Below are 23,024 nucleotides of genomic sequence, written 5' to 3'. Positions count from 1 at the left end.
ATTTTTTTTTAAAATAATGAGCCTCCAACTGAATAGAGGTGTCATATTAAATTTACCACCTAATAATGAACACATTTTTAAGTTGTAAAGATATATTAATAAAACTAGCTAAAACCATACAATTTTAACCTGAGAAATAACTTTGCAACCACCCTTTTAAACACAGACAGATGATGTACAAAAAACAGTTAAAGAAACTGAAAACAAACACTGAGTTAAAGGCTTTGTAAGGCCTCCTAAGTTTCAATCCAGTGAAGGCAAGCCAAACATAAGTCACAGCTGGGATTCTCCTAGGTATGGAAACTGCCAGTAAGGAATTAATACTAGATATTTTTGTACCCGGATTTTATTTTTTATTTTAATTTTTTTTGCGGTACGCGGGCCTCTCACTGTTGTGGCCTCTCCCGTTGCGGAGCACAGGCTCCGGACGCGCAGGCCCAGTGGCCATGGCTCCGCGGCATGTGGGATCCTCCCGGACCAGGACATGAACCCGTGTTCTCTGCATTGGCAGGCGTACTCTCAACCACTGTGCCACCAGGGAAGCCCCCGGATTTTATTCTTATAATCATGTAATAAACAAAATAAATACGAAAGGAAAGTATGAGTCAGGCCAAAAAAAAAAAAATGGACGAAAGAACAGTGGCAAAACAAGAAGAGTTAAAAGGACATAATGTCCTCATTCTAATCAAAGTTACATGTTCTTCTGGGGTTTTTCTGGGGAGGGTGTGTGTGTGTGTAATAAACACCATGTATATATCATACTAGTTTCAAAAAAGAAGACATTTTAAAAAAATCCTCTCATTCAGTGTTTAATGGAATCAATTTTTTTTTTTTTTTTTTTTTTTTGTGGTACGTGGGCCTCTCACTGTTGTGGCCTCTCCCGTTGCGGAGCACAGGCTCTGGACGCGCACTGGGGAACAAACCCATGTCCCCTGCATCGGCAAGGCGGACCCTCAACCACTGCACCACCAGGGAAGCCCAATGGAATCAATTTTTTTTAGGGCTTTTCAGATGTCTTTATCTTAGGTTTTCTCCTGTATATCACCCTTTCTCCACATCCTGCTAAACATCTTCCTTCCTGATAATATCTTCACAGGAATTTGCCCAGGAGGACAAAGGTGAGAACACAAGGGGTATATGCAAATCTCAATGAGAAGTCTCAAGCTAAGGCCTCCAAGGCCAAGCTTACCCCCAGGGCCTGTTTTGTAAATAGTTTTATGCATTTCTGTCTATGGCTGCTGTGGCCCTCAAAGACTAAAATACTTACTATCTGGCCTATTACCGAAAAGGTCTGCTGATCCCTGGTCTAGGAAAGGTGGATAGTGGGCTAGAAGCCTGGAGCCCTACCAATGAAATGGCCTTGACCAAGTCCTCAAACCTTTCTCAATCTGCTACCAACAGTCTATAATTCCATTACATAAAAGCATAGGTAATGTCAGTTTGAAATATTTTCGATATTTATTCTTTCAAGGCCCCTGAATCAGGATCGATTTGTACACAGCTTTCTCTTGGTAGAAGAGGTTTACGATAAGCAGAGAAATGATAAAATGTAGGCACCCCCAGGTACAGACAATATGACCACAGGGAGAGAAGGAAAAAAATGTTAGTACAAAGTAAAAGCATAAACATTAGTGTAGATGGGATTAAAGAAGGAAGAGAAAAAGAGAGAGAGGAACCATTTACACATAAAACAAAACTGACCTGAGTTCTGTTAAAAGCCACACGTGCAAATACTGCCTGGGAGATTCCTGCCCGTTTCAGTTCATCACGTACCCACTGGTAGATTTCGGAAGACACCTCTGTGTTGGTGGAAACCTGTTGCTCCAAAGGCTTATTCATAGATCTACTAACAGGGGGAGGGTGGTTCAAGTACTGTTGGTTTAAGGACTGCTGGGCTAGAAGTCTGTTCACTGCATACTGCTGGTTCAGCAGCTGAGCCATCACCAGCTGCTGGTTGACCAACTGAGGACTGATGGGCGTTGACACGAGCCCAGGGTGCAGGTTGGGAAGAGGGGTCCGGACAGAGGGCTGGCTGCCGTGGGAGAGCTGCGCGGGGGACGGGGGTTGCTCCGCGGTGTTCCCTGGGACCGGCTGCTGGCCAAAGTTGACGTGGTTGGCACCTTGCTGGGATAGTTCAGAGAGACTATCCATTTCAACTGAAGTGGACAAGAAGGAAAATCACGTTGAGCCAACAATGATCTGCATTGATAAGGATCTCTGGTCATTCCCTAATACAGACAGAAGGCACAGGGCACACCCAAGGTCCAAGGAAACTAGGAACATCTCAAGATGGAATGCAACTGGCCATGCTTTTACTTTTGTCCTCTGCACCATGGCACAAACTCTGAAAGGGGGATAACGCTTTCTAGTTTTATAATGTGGTTTAGATTTAAGGCCAGAAATCAATTATTTTCAAAGTCTATGTGACTAGTCTGGGGGTCAAACGATTATTCACTCTTACTTCTTATAAGGCAACATTTATTTTAAAATAGCTTCTAGGGAATTCCCCGGCAGTCCAGTGGTTAGGACTTGGCGCTTTCACTGCTGAGGATCTGGGTTTGATCCCTGGTTGGGGACCTAAGATCCTGCAAGCCACATGCTGCATGCGGCCCCAAAAAAACCAAATAGCTTCTAGAAGAACACTCTTTCCTTAACGGCAACTAGAAAGAGTGAGTGGAGCTAGGAAAAGATCATATGCAACTGTAGAAAAAAGAAATATGCAAGTATTTTCTCATAATATATACATTAACTGTTACTACTCCAGGCAAAAAGTTTGCATGAAAAAAAGTACACAAATGTTACTTATGTTCAATTTTAACCTAGTTGTTAATATAGAAAACTAATCAATATAATAAATAATAAAAGTGGTCATAATGATCAGTAATGATAACTGAGTGCATGCTGGACACGGGGCTGGGTATCTTACACGTCCTGTTTTGCTGAATTCTAACTATCATGTTAGATGATGGGTATAGCTGCAAATATTTCTTAGAATGAAGCAAAGGACTTAATGTATTGCAAGCCAGCATACCCAGTGTTGCTAAGACCCAAATGCTTCTTGAAGAAGCTGTGACCATCACCAGATGCTATGACAATCTTTCAAGGAAGGGGTAGGGAGTCACTCTGATGCAATGGTGATACCGTCACCATCTTGCAATTTATTACCACCCACACAGGACGAACGTTTCTCCCTTGGCTACATCCCTCACATGGACTGGCTGAGAGTGAATAGTGTGTCAACTGCTTTCCTGCTACAGGGAAGAGACTGCTTGGATGCTCTTGACCTGAAAGGCTGAGGACGGTCAGTAGGTGAGTCTTTCTAAATAGTACACCATGGGAATTCCCTGGCGGTCCAGTGGTTAAGACTCCGCACTTTCACTGCTGTGGGGTCCGGGTTTGATTCCTGGTTGGGGAACTAAGATCCCACAAGCTGTGCAGTGCGGCCAATAAATAGTACACCATGCTTCCCATGTGTGGACTCTGGGTTGATTTTAATCATCATTTCTCTTTTTATTAAATATTCAGGCTTTATATTTAGAGGAACTTATCATACTGCTATAGTCACTGATATATGCAAAATATAACTAAGCATTGGGGAAGAAACCTTCCATTTCTACCAGTGATATCAGCCCAAGTGGGCCATTCATAGGGAATAGTAATTCAAGCAATTATTCCAAAAAATGATGCATTGTCTTCATTACAGCTCTAAGCTATAAACGGCAAAGAATCTGTTTTGGTAGATGGATGGTTTTGCTTCAAATATTAAACGCTAAAACAGGCTCAAAATTCAGGTTCTCTTGCCTCTTAAAATCTTCAGGAGAAGTTATTATTGTGTTACTGAATGAATGTAACGGAAGTAAATAGAAATAGACTTAAAACACAACGTAATGCTATGCATATCAAACATCCCATTCCTATATTATTTTAAAACATTTTATTTGGTAGGTACAAGAAAGAAAACCTTAATAGAAATTAAAACATTAACCTTAATCACAGTGTTTGCTTTAACGAACACTAACAAACTCAACAGGGAGAAATGACATCATCTAAATGCTAGGTAGGGTACAACACACAACTTTTATCTGTCACTTCACACTGCAGATAATTTTAATGTATTTCCTGCGTAACAAATATTGACCTAAAGTTACATGTTAAGATAGGATGCCATGGCAGTGAGAGTCTAGAAATGATGCAATGGTTCTTTGGTTACGGATGGTAAAGCACTATGCTCACCAAAGTGCCTATCTGGGGGGGCTGGAGACTATAGCTGTAAATATCACTTGATCTCAACTGTGGAGACTATAAATACAATTGAATATCCTCAAAAATTGGGTGTAAAAATTGGCACTTTCCCTTTCTCTCAAAGAAAACTCAAAAAAACATAAAAGCATGATTTATCTCTGAGAGAACCCACAGCCAATATTAGTTATTCAAGGCCTGGTTAGGTCTTCACTGAGATGTTAAAAAATGACAGCTCCCCCCCCCACCCCGCCTCGCCTCCATCTCCTGCATGTCTGACAACCAAGTCAGTTGGGCTGATTTAAACACAAACATTTATTGAATTTAATTATCTCATTATACTCAGACCTACTCCCCACCCTCCAAGAAACATTCTAAATTGATCTCTAATTGGGCAATCACAAGACCTGGCTTTACATGCAACTTGGATAAACCCCCAAATGACACGTAATGGTATGTAGCCACCGCTGCAACGGTTTTCTGCTTACCCATCATATCTTTTGTCTTCTTGAAATGTTTGTACCACCTTCCAAATTCTTGACATTTTGCTGCTGAGACATTTGCATAGTAAGTGCTGTTCACAATGGAAGAAATCATACTCTGCGTGAAGAGGGGGATGGAAACAGTTGTAATACACAGCGGCACAAGACAGAACACGGACATGATTTCAATTGTGGAAACTGTAACTTTTTTTCATCAACTGAGTACCAATACATTTTTGTTTCACACTGTAGCCTAAAGCCATGACTTCTTCAAAGTCAGTAAGTAGAGCATCAAATGCTTTATTTAAGTAGAAAGCAACAGTCCGCTGAGACTGGTATAAAATGATCACACCCACAGACTTTGCTCTAGTATGTATGGGACCTCCACCAATGTCATCTGTTCCTGGGCGGACAAACTTCAAACTTCCACCGATTCCAATAAATCCAAATACTTGGAGATGGCTTTCTGATTGTAATTCATAAATAAATGCCACTTTGTGGTTTGGTGACTAAATTCTCCATCCTTGCAACTCCCAGGATGGCCCAGGGACCATAATATCAGCATCATCTGGAAGCTTATTAGAAATGCAGAATATTGGGCCCTACTCCAGACCTGGTCAGGCAGCACCTGCATTTTCATCAGATCCCCGGGGATTTGCGTGCCCACTGAAGTTTGGGAAACACCCCTTGCACTTTCCACTCATAGTATTTGGGTTTCACCTGGAGGTAAATTAACACTGTTGCAAGGCTGACTGACCACATTTAAGAAGAGAAAAACTATTCACAAAGATCCTCTAACAGAAGAAAAACATATGCTGCAATCTTATTGCTAGCTTCATATATAGTAAAGCTTGGGTTTTGAATTTCAAACTAACCATATCATTTTTAAAAATATGCATTTCATGGTGACTCATCTCTCAAGGATACCACAAAAAAGAAAACGCCCTATTTTGTCACTTGTCTTCATCCTGCTTCTAATAACAAAAGCTTGGAAAATGGAGTCAACAGTTTAACATAGAAAAATGAAGAAAGACAATGATTTTGATGTATTACTAGTTTTGTCTTTATTTTTTTAAACTCATTTTCAACAAAGAAAAGTATTTTCTTCCCAGGAAATTTTGGTTCTGGTCATTTCAGTGGCTTGGTCATGGTTATTTCCAGCCACAACACTCATATTCTCTAGTAGTGGCTAAATTAATTTCCCATTGAGTCGTAGGAATAATTAGACTTTGCAGAGCCAATCTGTCCTCCACTCCTATGTGTAGAAACATGAGAACTTACATTTCAGACTTCAGGTGGTCTGTGGTGAAAACGGTTTACAGAAGGTGGGGAACAAGCAGAAAAGCCAGTTTGGGGACAAAAGTATTTTTACATCGTTACCTTCTTTAAGCTACTTCTAACGTAGAGCTCTTCTGATTATCATTGATTCTCCTGACATCCGTCATCAGTGTTAATTCTGTAGCATGCACACATTCCTGTAATACGTAAACCTTGGGGATCTTTGAAGAACTTCCAGTGAAGGATAAGCTGGGGTTACATTATTGATGTAAAACATGGCTATCCTTCCTAAGAGGCACTATGATATCTTTTTTTTTTTTTGACACTTTCTACTGGATAGTCATTTTTACATTTCTCTAAAAAGACATTCTTAATGTGCTCATGATACTCTGCCATTAATCCAGACTGAGAGTCCCTCAGTCCAAGGTACAAAAAGATACTTAGCAAGGTTGCCAAAACCGGACCCAGAAGATTACCTGATCCAGTTAACAATCCGTCAGCTTCAATCACATTTACTCTATTAACGATGGATCAATAAAGTCAGACACTAACAAAACTACTGAGATGGCTGATGGATCACTGTGATTCTGCAAATGGGTGAGAGCCCATGTTCTTCTACTTTGGTCCAATTTTTAAAAAATTATTACTCTTCAACTTAGACATGCTGGCAGATTCTTAAATGTTAACATAATAGTACATGTAAATTTTAGATGTAGCTTATGTCTTAGTTTTCAGAAAAGTCTGAAATATCAAAATTTTGCTGAGGTTTCTGACAAATGTCCAGGCTACCTGACTTTGCCAATGGTTCCATCTATGAGATTCGCTCTTTGCTGTGCACCTACTACGTCCCTGGCTGGTACTAGGGATACAAGGGCAGATAAGATACAGCCTCAGCCTACAAGAAGTTTACCGTCTATCAGGAAGAGACATGTAAACAGATCATTTCAATTTAATGTGATTCAGTAGCGCAAGAGTGGAAAATATATGGGGGTGGGGGAGGAAGAAAAATATACAATGTGTGGGAAAAAGAAAAAAAAACATCTGAAATATTTTTATAAAACTAGAGCCCATATGTAACAGTGCTATGTAGTTCATTATTACCCATATGTGGAAAATAATATCCATATGTGCGTGTTCATCAAAGCTTCCCCCTGCCCTCGTTTAACCCTAAATTGGTAGGCTCTGTCCTTAAGTGACTTTCTGGATGCTTTCTACTCTGTCAAGTGGTGCGGGCTTAGGGAAACTCTGAATAACATAAATATTAGCCTAAGTGAGACATAAGTCAAAAGGCTAATCCACAGGTTATGACGCATGCCAAAGCAACTTTCTAGATTCTCTATCTTTCTGTGCTTTTAGGGGGCTGGGAAATAGTCCATAATTCAGGTAACTTGGGGTCACCTCTATTTTTACTGGAACAATATGCAGTGATATGTCCAACTAAACTGCTCAGACAGCCACTGCATGAGACATTTTGTTTTCCCTGTGGTACAATCCCCACTGAAGGCTTAGGCATGGCATCTAACTAGGTCTATGAGTTTTAAAGGCAGGGAAGAGAGATTTCAGAATCTTGGTGGGGGGGCACATGGTATTTGAAAGATCACATTCAGTCCTGTGTCTTAAATTTGGAAAATCATAAACACCTCTTGTTTTGATAATACAAAGAAGAGAAAGTCAAGATTGATAATACTTCCCTATGGGCTGAGGATGGATAGGGGGTAGGTAAACGAAGATCCATGTTTCTGAGAAGGAGGCTTGGGATTCTTCTGTCAATCAAAAGAACGTAGTTTAAAAAGATCACTAACTAAAAAGATTACTCACTAAGCTATGAGTCCATGCAGGTCTGGGGCTCTGTATTCCTTTCCAGCCCAAATGCCTGGCACGTATTAAATACACACTAAATGTTCATTTGATGAAGCAGAATGAGCTAAACCTGCATTCAAGTCCAACATGTATCACACACTGGTAGTGTGACCTGGGTCAGATTAACTGACCACTACGACAATTCCCAGTACTAAACGGGAATGTCAGCAGCAGTCACCTCTTGGGGCTGTTCTGAGAACCTATTCATATGGACATTTTTTTTTTTCATTCATCCAGCAACTATCTATGGAACTCCTGCTATGTGCCTAGAACTGAACAAGTCACTAGAAAAATAATGACTTGAAGAGACATACTATCTCCACTTGGACTGACAATAAATAAAACAATGAATGTGATACAATTAGCACAGAGCCTGGAACATACGGAGTATGGACTTAAGAGAAGTTAATTACTATGACAACCCTCTGCCTCCCTCTTCATTGGCTTTTATTATGTGATCACATTTCAGATCAGTCGAAAGACTATGCTTTAAATAACATATGAGTCTTAGATACAATTTTCAAATGATGTATTTTAAGTCAAAGAAATTTTCTTATGAAAGAACAAAGAGGATACAAATTAAATGATTCAATGACAAGTCGGATCAAGGGATAACAAGGGAAAACATCAATGAAAAAGAGCATTTCCATTTGTTTCAATATTCCAATTTGGTGGTATCTTCCAAAGCTGGCCAGTAGGTACCAGGTGGTAGCTGACATCAGGAAGATACACACCACTCCTCTGACTTATTTGATCCATGCCCTCTTCCATCTCTAGCTAACAGCTGCTCACCTAGGATACAATTTCAGCGCGTACTCCTGCAGGGCTCTTCCTGATGGCCCAAACATCCCGTACATAGAACCTCCACCATGGCACCCATCACGCTGTTTATTTCCCACTAGGAGGGTGAGCCTTGGGGCTTATCTCCATATAGCCTGGACCTATCACAGGGCTGGGCAACCTATTTGGTGATCGATAAAAGGTCACTGAAATAAGTCATTACTGCAGGCTACCAGAAAGTCCTCTTCTCTCTTTGTTTTCTTAAAGGTCAAAGGTAATGTTAGATTAATTGTCACAGGGAATCTTTTCCATCCATCAGTTTTAGCTGTCAAGCTCGAGCTCAAAGAGTTTGAAGAACCTTTGTTCTTGAATTTGCAAGAGCTCCCTTCCAGGTTTTTGAAGCTACTTCCTCACAGATGTCTTGGAAGTCACTGAGCTCGGTGCTCGTGTTCTCCCAGATCTCTGGGTGTCTATTTATACGAGCTTCTCCAAAGCACTGGGAAAAGGGCACGGCTTGCCTGACAAGTCTTCTTATTTGGTGGCCAGTCTGTGGAAAGCATCCACGTTCAGGGACTAAAATAACCAGGCTGATAAAACTCCTTCGGTTTAAATCCCAAGTTCAAACACTACCCAGGAACACAAACCAAGGAAGAGGCCCCAGCTTCCAGCGTCAGGAAATACAGTTTGGAAGTCGGCAGAAATTGGCTGTGGGTCTCCTAACCCCAGTGTGACACAATATTCTCATCCTAGGAGCCAAGTTGTAAGCTTTTCTCAGATCCATAAAGCACATGTCTGCGCCCTATGAGGAGCTCCGGCTCTTTCTGAGAGTCTGCTCGAGTTCCGATCTGAAAGAATGCCATCTTCACAGAAACCCTGGTTCTCTAGAATGATACCATCTGCCACAGGCTGAGCTTCCTTTTCAGCCAAATACATTATTTATAACCTTTCTAATTGTGAAAAGGTAAGGGTGGAATTTTTCTACAGCCTGACTTCGATATGGTTAGAACATTCTGAACCTTTGCTCTCAAATACTGCAGGTCTCTGCATTTGAAAAACAAAAAACAACCCCCAAACCCGTAAGGAATTGGTGGAAGTTACATAATTTTTTCAAAATATTCTATCCTGTCAACCCCCTGCTAGAATAGGACGTACACTGTTAAGTATGTATTTATAACACATTTAGAAAACCGAAGGAATAGAGTTTTTTATTTTTCTCCTTGGTCATCTTAGGAGCCAAGGAAGAGGTTGGGGGGAGAGGTGAGGCCTTCTGAAAAAACGGTTCATCAACTGGGGAAAGGCAGTGATCTGATTACCCTTAAAATTGCTTTGCTGTGCCTTTAACATCAACAAAAAAACCCACCCCCAAACAATGCTAATCAGGTTATTCAATCATTTAAACCAAAACTGTTCATGCTTTTCTGCCAAATCAACCAACCACAGCAAAATCTGTTATCTCTGATTGCTCAGCTTCCAGTCAAAAAACCAGTTAACCCCGACTATACCAAAAGTTTTCCAAAATACCCTCAAAGCGCTGCGTGCTCATGGAGGAGAAAGAGAAAGCCATGCCATCTTTAAAGGGTAATTGGAGCGCTGGACCCTATTTGCATATTACAGTTCACTCTAATAAACTACACAGCCTGTACCGGAAGCCAGCAGGTCCTTAGCATTCATGGGATCTCCATACAGGCTTTCCGTGCACAATTTTTTTTTTTTTTTTTTAACAGAACTGTGATATCATGATCAAAACTTACTAAAGACTTGTGGATGGTCTGACTGAGGTGGGAAGAGGTGCCAGAGCCTCTACAAAATGGTGGTTCACCCAAGTTTAAAGCTTTCAGGCTCCATCAGCAGAGAGGGCAAAAGCTACCACATCTTATTTACACAATTATCTAAATACGATTAAACAGCTGATGGACAAATATTAAACTGGAAAATGTATAGTCATTTCAGCTTAATGTAATCCTCTTTCTGTAAACACCCAAGATGATTTTTTTTCAACCAGAACAGTCCTGACATCTCATAAGCCTAAGGGTGAATAGCAAGAGATTGTTTTTGATAGTTATAAATATTCAAAAGACATGCAGACCATCTGCTTTCATAATACAGGTAAAGCAAGACTGAAATGGGGACTGCTGTATAAAAATGATTCTTTTAACAAAGTCTTCCTCTCCTCGAAAACTATAAAGACAGATGTCAAAAACTGTTTACACAGAGCAATCAGGAGCGTGCAAAATGTAATATTCCTTTTACACACAGTGCTTGCTAAAGAGATTTTTTTTTTCCTTTTTCTTCCCATCTGTGTGTTGCAACACATTTCTACAAGTTAAAAACATTTTTTTTTCCAAACAGAGATCTCATGAATACCCAAAAACATGCTATCTGGTTTCTGAATGCTAATTAATTTCAACTAAGGAATCTGAATATCTTGTTCTGTAGGAAGGAATGTATGTTTTGAATTGGAATACTCCTGAGACACAAGGGGAAATCATCTTGCACAGGTTTACTTCTGTAAGGCGATTTTTCATGGTTCTACCTTGTCTGTAATATATATCTGGTACATCCATGTCTTAAAATGAAAGCACATAACTGCTCATGTCTTTGGCATAAAGTCTAAAATAATTGTTTTCTGAAATAAATGTCCGTGCGTGCAGAACGTATATACAGAAACCTTTAACGTCTCAGGCGACACACAGTGGTGCTTTATAAAGCCCCGCGGTTAATTTTCAGGGCTGGAACACTCATCTTGACAGTAACCTTTTTATGTATTGTATTAATGGCACAGAGACATTAAGCACCTTTTTATAATTTTCAATAAAATGAGCATTTACTGAACAATCTGTCAAACTGCTGACTGTCTATTATTTTACATTTTTATTTTTTGACAAGTGTAACTTCACACACGCGGCTGGCCCTCCCCTCTCTCTAGGTCCGGCCTGCCTATGGCCTGAATTTTCACAGCAGGTTTTTAGATGCGTGTGGGAAACTTAAAGGTCAAATTTTAACTTCAGATCAAATGGAATCAACTCCACATTCAAACACTGTTTTAATAGGGATTCTCAGTAAATGGGGTTTTCTTTTCATCCCAAAGGATATCAAATACTACAAACAAGGCATCATAGGAGATGGTGACATGGAACGAATTTGTTGAAAATTCACAGGTAGTCCCCATCTGGTATTGAGGGAGGGGAGGAAGGGAATCGGGTTTCGATTTATGGGAAGCAAATGGCAGGATTTCTAAGTGTCATATTCTCTTTGTGATGTTAGCTTATGTTCCCCAAATCTTTCCCTCTGGATCCTTTATTGCTTTCTAAGCTATTCTCTTGGGAGATACAACTGGGGCATCCTTGGCATCTCAATTTGTTGAGAAGAGACTAATCACTTCTAAATTTTACTTAAACTCCAGTTGCCATCGTTAAGGCTCTTGCCATCTTGATCAATCCCGGTGCCTTGAAAATGGCATCGTCACACAGAGTCACCCTTGTATCGTGCTAAAAATAGAAACTCGGTACAAAGCTCCAAAGGAGTACAAAGGGAAGCACAAAGAGAACCTGGGCGATTCTGTTTTAATTCTCTTACTACATTTCCTAAAGATGAAAATGTGACCGTTTCGAAGCACAGGAATTTTATGTAATGGTTTAAATAGCCAATTTATCATGTTTAAAGGAAATGCTGGCTCACAGTTCGTACGGCTTTTCCGCATAATTAAAGTAATTTTACATAAGGCCCAGATAATATCTTCTGACCAGATTCTCTATCTTTTTGTGTAAGTATCATCTAGATCGTTCTTAATGCTACTGAAACCTTCTTATTCAAACGAATTGAATACGTTGGTAAAGAGCTTAAATTAGAAAATATTTGCTAAAAAGCGTACTGTTACTAAGGGCATGTAATATTTCAAACTAACTGCAGGCTTAGGTTTGCTCATCTGCAATATGAAGGGAAATGAACTAGATAATCTGCAAGGTCCCTTCTAACAACTTGAAGATTCTATGAGATCTATAGGCATTCCCAGACACAGGTCCTACAGGGTCTTCTTTAATGACTAAAGAAGATGCGATTGTTATACCCATCAACCGTTCACTGTGCAGACATTACCAACTACAGTTTTATTTTGTAGGAAGGTTGGAGTCCCTCGGTATCTTGCTTATAATATGATTATTAAAAACATACTATCATTAAACATTACGCTACTCCAAATAGAATTTTCATAAGTTTTTCATTAGATAAATCTAGTGAGTTTTATTTGATTTTATAGCAAAAATCATTTCCTAAAATTCTAAATCCTGAGCACTGGGAATGCTTGCTCCTTCTTTCTCTGATGGCCCTTGTGTGGTTAAATCTCCCATTCTCTATGGAGATTAAAATTTCTCATATCTGTACTTAGAAATAGCAGAAAAAGATACCAAATTTGTATTAAATTCCAGAGGTCCTAAATAAAGCATTTTGAGAAACTTCAAGCCACAGAGTGAAAAAAAAAACTAGTCTGAACAATCCATTTTTCCAAAAGTAAATACTAGAATCAGACTCTGTAACTCTTCACAGATTTTATATCCCTTCCTTCCTTGTATGAACGCTATTAGATTTTTAAGCCACACTGCCTAAAAACTGGGGAGAAAAGTAAGACTGCTTTTTAGCTTTTTATGGGGCCAAAGACTTTCTTTGGGAGTCTCATGAATCCGACGGAAGCTCTCCCCACATATATACTCCCCAAAAGAGGCTTGGAACTTCTGGGTCTGCACAAACCCTTGGGAGCCCACTGTGTGGGCAGTGGATCACACCCAGATCTGATCCAAGATTTCACAGGAGACTGAGGGCTAGGTCATGTCCTTGATTTCTGTGTTTTATTAGTTGTTAGTTGTTAGCCAAGACTTCCCACGTCTACTAAATAAATAGAAAGCAATGTCACCTCTGGATGAGGTCACAGAGAAAAATCAAATTAACCTAGCTCACCTCTATCAGTATTATGAAAATGCTTTACAGTTTAGGAAAATGCCATATACTGGTAATCGCCTCTTTGGGAGTTATGGTGAAATGGTAAAAAAAAAAATGTGCTGGACGGGCTGTCCGTCATGAAGTAAGGAGCTCAGTCCAACACCAGGTGCGTGAGAGCCAGGCTGAGCTGGTGCCTCCTGCAGAAGGGTGGACAGACCAAGCCCCTGAGGCCTGTTCTGCAATGGCTCAACACTTATCTCCACTTGCAGCTCTCTCTAAATTCAGGTGATTCTGGACGTTCACACCGCTGACTTTTACACACTAGATGTTTATAGCCCCAAACGGAGTCTCCAATGCCAAATGTGGCCTCTGGAACCTCAGCTGAGGGAGAGACATTGTGAGCTAACACGGGGTGGTACTTAACTGCTGGCATTTCCAGCTTGGCAGTGTCAGCAGCTTGGCAGTGTCAGCGTCTTGGTCTATAAATCATTTGATTCTGCTATTGGTATTCCCCCCCGCTTTATTTATTTTTTTTAATATGAGACATAGACAAACATAAATAAATAGAGTAATAGTAGAAAAGCATGGATCTCAAATATAACGCAATTGAGACAAAATGAAACCTACTAGCCAAGCTGAAATACATAGTTGATTATAAAAGAAAAATTTTAAATGTGCACGGAAATATGTTGTTAAAGAGTGTGCTTAACAGTGACGTATAATTAGGTCTTTTATAGCAGTTTTTAGATCTCTGGGTCCCTTGTACCTCCCAAGATTATTGTTCTGCTTACAAACAGAAGTTTTGTACATATACTCAAGAACAGTGACAATATAAGCAAAAATATGGGACAGCTTGGAATATCAGTAGGTTTTCTTAGAGGAAAATGTAGAAGTAATTTGCTCTTGGTAAGGTAAATTAAAAATTCAGAATTAAGTGTAATAGGAAATATATTTTGTAAAGTAGGATATTATAGATAAGACTACATATAAAATACTAGTAATAAAACTACTGACATAGCTTATAGGCTCACGAAATAAACATGATGAAAATTCTATGAGTCTGTTTAGGTTTGACAAATATTCCTGAGATCCTACTATGTGTCAGATCTCTGAATGTGATGATGAATAAAACTTAGTCCCTTTGTGACCATCAATTACAGTGTACTCAGAGAACGGAGTTAGTCCACAGATAATTACAAAACAAAGTGGAAAGTGCTATTGGGGGGGGCATAAAGGAGGGACAGAGACTTGGATGTAGGGAGTGGGGGGTGGAGGGTAGTTAAAGGAAGGAACACTGGGAAAACTCACATCCAGAGGACAGTCCACACCAGGCATCTTTGACACTGTCCAGTCTAAGATACCACATCTGCTTAACTTTCAAATGTGCTTATTTAAAGCATCATGCTTGAGTTTTCCCCCCACTTGCATTTTAAGATGCATCAGACCTTTATACTGATTCTAAGGAGGGCGCTAAAAGCATTCCTTAAAGGTGAGAATGAGTTACTTATAAAACGGCCCTTTAATTTTTTCACAAACGAAAAGTTCTTGGTTGTTTCCATAAAAAGTGACACTTGTACAAAAATCTTCTATGTTAGCAACAAAGTTTCGTAGACCCACAAGTGCCCTTTCAAACTCTCAATCCCCAGGCTGTAGAAAAACAAGTATACTGTACTTTAGAACTGAGCGCTGTTCTAAATGCTGCACAAGTATTAACTCATGTAATTCTCCTAACAATCCTGAAACATTGGTACTATTATCTTGCTACTTTATAGATTTAAAAAATGCGGCATGCAGAGTCACTTGCCTGAATTTACAGAGCGGTAACGACAGAGCTCACATTCTTGACTCCCATGGAACGAATGCTATTAGCTTACTAATTATGTGATGGCAAAGAGCAGTGGCTGATGAAATATATCACTTCCAAAGATAGTTCCATTAAGAAATAAAAAGAAAATGAGATCGAGCTCTGCCCTATGTTAACATAATCGAGGAGATTCAACACATTTGGCGAAATATTTATTGTGACGTTTCATAAAGATAATACTCATTTTGGTTTGCTCCACGTTTTTCAGTTGCATAGGAATAAGCGCTGGATTGATAGTAAAATGGGACAAGCCTAGGACAGTCGGGTGGTACCCAATGAGGAAATACCCTGTCTTGTCATCTAGATAAGAATGTGATTTCAAACGGTGCTAACAATTAAAGCTTTAATCGTTCTTAACTTTCAACATCATTTGCCTCTTTAACCTCTTTGAGTAAACTAAATTAGATTAGCATTTTCATGGGGAAATATTGCCATACAAGAGAATAGTCTTTTGAAAAGGAGAAAGAAAAAGATGACTAAAGAGGATGAAGTTTTAGAGTAAGAATGAGAGAAAAGAAAAAGTTTCTTAAGTCAGCCACCTTCTCTACAATGCGGAATTCTGCAGCCTCCTGAATTGTCCCTAATGGAACTCCAGCACCCCATAATAATACTGCATATTAGAACCCACTACAATCTTACATTTCTGTAGCGCCCTTCATGCAAGGATCCCAGGGTGCTTTACAATCATTATGAGTTAAAATTAAAACTAAAGCACATACAATTCCTAATAGAACCATTTTAAAAATGCTAAGCAGAACAAATAACTTTTAAGTCTAGATTTAAAAGTCCCAACAGCAAGAGCGTTCCTTATTTCAATTGGCAATGAACTGCGGAGCCTGGCTGACGCTCTCTCCTGTTACGTTAAAGGCTCTGTTATGTTTTTTAATACTCAGAGCACCTTACAATCAAGCAGTTTGCAAAGAAAGAGGAAAAAATCTGGTGCGTGTAGTATCTGTTTTGATTATTCTGAATTTAGGGTTTTCTGTTTGTTTGTTTATGAGTTTGTTGGGGACCAAAATCTGACATGAAATAAAACAGGTTTAAAAAGCAAATCCAGAGAAAGCCCAACTTGAAATTTATATAGTCATTCCAACAAAAGACACTCCAAAAGCACGTTAAAACTAGCTCTGTTTGAGCAAGAAAATCTGATTGATTAGCATGATTTGGTTAACTTTTTAAAAAAATTAGAAACTAGCATTTAATAGGTTTTCTCTCAGGCCATGTCTACTCCTAAGCCTTGGCAGTATTTATTATTCTGCAAATCAGAAAAAAATAGGGGAAATGCACTCATGATATGGTAATTTTCCTTGCATTAGTGATTTTGAGGTCAGAGGAAACCTGTTCAGATCTAAAACAAAGCATAGGTAAAAATCTATTAAGTGAAAATGAAGTGCTTACACACTGTCAAAGCACCCTCTAAATTGGCATGGCTTAAACTCTTTTATGTTTTATTCTGTGAAAAGATAGTGGCCTTAAAATATCTGAGATCAATCCATTTGAAGTCAGATGCTTTATTAAGTTTGGCTTTTTTGAAAGGTTACAGGGAACTAATATCAAGCTACAGTAAAACCCTTATGTATATAAACCGGCTAAAAATGAGCCTGATAGATGAGACACAAAAAAGCAAATTTGCAATTTGGAGGACACGTCTATTGTAGATGCTACGTATTACATTATTAACACAGAACAGATATCTCACTAATCTGAAAGAGGTACTAGAGTGAAGTAATAACTGGTTCAAAAAAGGAGACAGAAAAAGTAATCTGATGTAAGTTTAGCAATTCACACAACTGCCCATTTAAGACTGGTTTACCATTTCCTTTATGGATCTCGCCATTAATTGCTGAAAGTAGTAATAAAATCCAATTAGTATCAAGTACTTCTATGCCTGGCAAAGCAGATATACATAACCTCGGACTCCCTTGGGCAGTAAGGTAAGAACTGGGAAAAGTTTTGCCATTTAAAAGAGGAAAGAAAAGCTCCTACGTGGAGCTCTTCCTCAAAATATATGATATTTAATGACAAGATTTACAATAGGTTTACAATATTATGCTAGGAAGGGGCAGGTACAAAATCCTACAAGCACATCTCAAACAGGAAACTTTAAACAGAGCTGCCAGTTTATACCCTTGGTCATCACATTGAGCCAGTGAATGACTAAGGTCTATATTTTCGCATAGACTCGAGAAATTGCCCACTGTTTCCCATGCAAATATCTAACGTTGTCTTGGGGGTCAAAACAAAGGGCTATTAGCGCAATTATACCTACTGATCCGGACAGGATGTAAGGACGGGGAGAAGTGACTGCCAACAGAGTTCTTACAGTCAAACTTTTTGGAACCTCCCAAATACCAGACTATCCCAGGAATCAGTCCCCGTGGTCTAAATCACCCTCGAATACTCTAAATTAGGGGCATGACGCTATTTTTAAAGTGAGTCAATGTAAGAATGACAAAATCAAAGATACAAAAACAAAACATACATTAAAGAAAAATTTCAGCAGTAAGAATAAATACAGTTGGAAAACTGTAAGTAGTTATCAGTACTACAGAGAAATGTATTTTATAAAACATCAAATTAGTGGGAGAAAGGTTTTTTAAAAAGGCCTCTGTCTCTATCTATCTATCTATCTATCTTTCCTTCCATCCATCCATCCATCCATCCATCCATCCATCCATCCGAGAATACTTGATTAAGCTCACAGGGTCTGGGTATGAATTCTCGCCCCTCTGCTTCACCTGCTCCGTAATCATGGGACTTGCTTAAACATTCCATGGCTCGGGTTCCTTAACTGAAAATGGGGATATAAAACCATATACCACTTAGGGTGACAGATACACTCTTGATACTGTAAAAGTACTAAATGAAAGTTACTATTATTTCAACTACTAAGATGTGTCACCCTTATTACTCCATAGGAAATAGAATGCCTGTCACACAGCAGACTGTCAATACCTATTTCTGAATGAATAAATATATGAATATGTGAATAAATTTCATAGGTTAGACTCTCATGTGAAATACAATATTTGAATACTGATGTTGGATATTCTCTGGAGAAAATGTGATTATTAATGTTTACTGGAATTTTTTTAGAGACGTCATTTTGGCCCCAAAATTATGAAAAAAATAATATAAAGTGCAGTTAAAAAATATATATATCTCTACAGCCCAACAGATAGGGATTTTTTAAATTGGTGCTTTGTATAATACAGACTGAAAACCAGCTGAACACAGGGGTTTATTAATGTCTATGGAAATGACTGTCAAGTTTCAGAGAATGGGCAGGGTTAAGCGCCAAGCTTCAGCAGGGCAAGGTGGCTTCTTTTTTCGCCTGTTTTGCCAGTACCTAATGAAAAGTCTGACACATTCTACACCCCTAGATGCTGTCAGAAAAAGGAAAACCAAAATATCATTTTTCTCCACGTTACTTCTAAATGGAACGTTCGAATTTAAATTCATTTTATATATCTTTTGCTACTTGAAAATAAAAATGACAGTTCTCACTGTATGGAGGACTCGGGCTTGGAGCTACTTTTCCCAGGTAAGAAATGAAACAGAAAGAATCGGCACCTTAAAAATATGAAAGTGGTGATGTGTGAGCGTGTGTGTGTTTGTGTACACAAATGTGAATGTGTGTGTGGTGGGCAAGGGTGGTAAAAATGCACATATATCAGATTAAAATCCCTTAGGAATATGTGACCTAAACTTTTTAGAAGGAAGACGCTAGTCTGGCAGAAGTAATAACTGACCTTTTACTTATGATACTTTTAACAAAACGAATCTATCCTTGTACTGAATGTATACATATTTATCTAATGTTCAATTTCTAAAACTTCAGGGGAAACTTAAAATGAAATCTATTTTTATTGTACATCAAAATATTTACTTTTTCAAATCCCAATTTACCTTCCAAATCCATACCCTCCAAGTTCCCATGACCATAAGCTTTCCTATCCCCACGTCAGACTTTATTCTCCCTTCCTTACTTGCAGGTCAGAATACAACACCCACCTTACCTAACCACATCCACTGAAAAAAGCAAGAGTAACAACACAGCGCCCAACCTCAGATCCGTAATGAGCTAAGGGTTTCTTATGCCTTAGAACAGTTTACAAAAATAAACAAACACGTGGTAGAAAAAACAATAAATGGATGTCAATCTATTTGGGCAGATTTATGATAGGAAATCAGTCACAGAAATAAAGGTCTGAGTTATAAGTCAAACCCCACGCACACTTAATGGAATTTCTGCGGCTAGAGAAAACCTTGCAAAGATTATCCAAGAAAACATTACTGCAGGAAAACCTAAGTCTTCATTTTAAAATCAACACACTAAAACGCATCCTTGGGAAAGGACTTTGGGGGTCAGTCACTAACCAGCATTTTGACTTTAATCTCTGGGAAAGATAACATCTTCTAGTTCTAAGATTGGAAGTGCAAACTGGACTTGCTCTTTGCAAGTAGGGGACAATCCTCCTGGGAGCACTGGAGGCATGGCCTGCCGGACACCCCAGGCAAATTCCTGGGGCTGCCCCTCCCCTTCCCTCCTGGCCGCTCCTCAGTAAAGGGAATCTCCTTGCCCACAGGGTGGACATTCTGCTCAGCATATCATTAGGGACCCAGTGGCCATATTCAAGACTGGGCTATTTTACCATATTAAACAAAACCAAATCCTTAACGTACAGCAAAATGGGCATGCTGAATTGTATGCTAAGAGTCCTCACGTGAATGAATCAAAACTCCACAGGAGGGGAAAAAGTCTTAAGCTGTAGCATTTCTTGCTGTTAGGTCCCATTTTGTACAAGACTGAGGCCGTATTTATTATTTGCTAGGCATTTTGCGCCACAGCATCTTCATCACCAAATCTCACCAGGGAGGAAGAAAAGAGCAGTTTTACCAAGCTCAGCATATATTTGGGGCTGAGGCCTTAGAGTGCCTGCATTTCCTCTAACTAATAACTTCTGACAGAAGAGAAAATAAAGAAGCAAATGGAAAATAGTCCATAATTAAAACATTCCGAATTGAGATTCACGAATTCATTCTAGAGAAATAGAAGATGATGCAGCAGAATATAAAATAACCCCCTCATTTAGAGAACAAGTTGCACTTTTTCATAATATTAGATATTAAATTAATTTCAAATATTTGCTGCCACTGCTGAACGATGTATACTTTTACAAATTTTTTTTTTTTTTTAAAGAAAGGAAGATTGTAATTACAACTGATGTTGAAGTTACAGCCTAGTTTCACCACTTAAGGATGACAGCAGGGTCCCCAGCTACCCAGGCCCACATGTTCCTCTCGAGGCCTCTCTATAGAAAGTCACCCATGTCTGACTCCAAAACCAAGTCCTGAATTTCATTTTGTCAATTCTGTTTAACATTATAATAGTTTGTATTTAATTCATTTCCCATGATAACATTAAGTAAACTCACAATTGTATTTATAAGCTATAGTGAGGTAGAGTTTATTGGCTGAATGTTGATGTCATTTAACAATTAGTTCTCACTGCCTGTTTCAATAAATACTTATACTAGCATCCTCTTCTCCGGCTCACAGTAAATGCCTTAAATCTCTGCCTTCCCAAATCAATGGGACACTTAGTAACATGAAGATACATGAGATTCCTATACTGGGTATTTATATGTATTTTAACGCTGAGTTAACAAACAAACAAATAAACCAGCCTTTAATTCTAGGACATTTCAAATTTTCAAATGCTGAAACTAAGTAACAAACTATCTGGAGTTGTCTGCAAAATCCAAAGCCCCAGAGGTAAGTCACCTGCTTCATTGTATCATCCTATTGATTTAACTGTGTTTAATTAATTTAAATTACTTTCATTCGACGGTTATAAATTCACATCCTGCCTACTCCAAGGGTGAGAGAGAGAGAAAGAGAAGATCAGCTAAAATGACAAAAAGACTTTGCTCTGATTTTCAAGAAACGGACACTTAACACCAGAGAATATTTTACCTGTGGCCACAGCTTCCCTTAAAAGAATATAAAAAGCCATCATTAACTATAAACTTAATTCATTTGCTTCATTCCTAGAATTGCTAACAAATAACAAAGTAAAGCTGATGGACTGTAACGCAGCAAACCTGCAATACATGGAGGTTCCATGAAACGGCAGCACAAAAGGCCACAACCTTCCTTCCAAAGGTACCCATGTATCTTCACGGCCATCACATTAGAAACACATTTTGAGAATATCTCAGTTGCAGAAATGTTTACAGCACTCATTCAGTTCAAGTCCAAATGACTGACAGACTAAAATTCACACTTACATTTTAAACTTGCATTGAAAGAAAAACTTTAAAAATTTAGTAAAAATCTAGTTAGACCAGCACTTCAACTATACTCTATGGTGGCATGACCTTCACTGGTGTGGGCACTGAGAGATGACATTACGACACAGTTACGTCGTGACCACACGAGCAGCCCATGAAGAGCGGGTTCACAGCAACCTTTCTTTTTTATTTGAAATCAGCTCTGCATCATCAAAAGTGATGTTTGGCTTTACATTTAGAAACAGAGGCAATCTCTCAGTAGAGTTTTAATAGCCCCTCTACCAAAATTCACTCTAAAAACTCGAGTACAATAATAATAAATCTTTGTCTCGTTTCAAAAATCCCTGATGGTATGACAGGCGCCTCAGAGGAAAACATATGATCTCACTAAAAAAAAAAAAAAAAGCTGGGGTGTGTAAACCAATGCCATAAAACTGGTGACAAAATCCTGATAAATAATAACTATTTAATCTTTAGTTACAGGGAAGAGATTTCTGTTTTCTGTTCTTACTTAAAAAATTTTTTTTTTACTAAATGCTATTTCTTCTTTTTTTTTTTTTTTTGGTAATGAACAAAGTATCCAAAAACTATACTATACTCTTGTTTTATTGAGGTAGCATGGTGCAGTTTTGAACATTAACACTTCCAATGCCCTTCCCACTCACCTGGGGTGCCTGGAAGTTATACCACCTTTATTCCCTTAAACAAAGGCTCTCAGGACAATGTAGCTTCCAAGCTCAGAGCACTCAAGAGGAGGAATCTACAATCGAGCTAGTGTAGAGTTCTGCTGAGCTGTTTTTCCTCCGCTCTTTTCCCCAAGGGGGAAAAAGTGTAAAGGCTCTGGTTCAGGATGAATAGGGCATATTTTTGAAAGTCACCAGCGGTCAAGTCACTTTGCCTTTTGGGGAGATTCTTGCTTCCGATGCCAGTTGCTTTAGACTAGGGAACCCTATTACACCTCCAACTAGGGCTGCCCACAATGTCCTATCATTTAGGACAGGCAATGCCAAGTACCTGTGAGAGGGGGCACTCCTTGGCCAAGGAACTCTGATTCATATCCTTCAGTAAGTCCTTCAGCGCATTCCTGACGGTGGTGTGGGACCACTGTTCTGGAGGCAGGTCTTCTAGTTTGGGGCAACTATTGGAGACACAGATTAGAAAGGGGATTATGACCAGATCGCATCCTGCTGCAGAACGTTCCTTTAAGACAGACAGATTTCATTTTGCGCATCAAACAGATGCATCTGGAGATTGCTCTCGGTCTCCTGATTGTTCCGATTAGTTAATTACTTT

General features: G+C 39.1%; 1 protein-coding gene across 6 annotated transcripts in view; it reads right to left on the bottom strand.

The window, feature by feature from the left end:
• SATB1 (SATB homeobox 1) overlaps positions 1-23,024 on the bottom strand; it is a 99,607-nt gene that overhangs the window by 46,684 nt on the left and 29,899 nt on the right. For all 6 annotated transcript variants that reach the window (XM_067737384.1, XM_067737386.1, XM_067737383.1 and 3 more), the window contains 3 exons: positions 22,746-22,869; positions 4,728-4,839; positions 1,702-2,156 (listed from right to left, as the gene is read on the bottom strand). In XM_067737384.1, the coding sequence (XP_067593485.1) occupies positions 1,702-2,156; positions 4,728-4,839; positions 22,746-22,869 (691 nt within the window). The remainder of the gene's footprint in view (positions 1-1,701; positions 2,157-4,727; positions 4,840-22,745; positions 22,870-23,024) is intronic.

The sequence above is a fragment of the Pseudorca crassidens genome, chromosome 5 (assembly GCF_039906515.1).
Source record: "Pseudorca crassidens isolate mPseCra1 chromosome 5, mPseCra1.hap1, whole genome shotgun sequence".
Classification (NCBI taxonomy): Eukaryota; Metazoa; Chordata; class Mammalia; order Artiodactyla; family Delphinidae; genus Pseudorca; species Pseudorca crassidens.
This window is presented reverse-complemented; position numbering and strand designations above follow the sequence as displayed.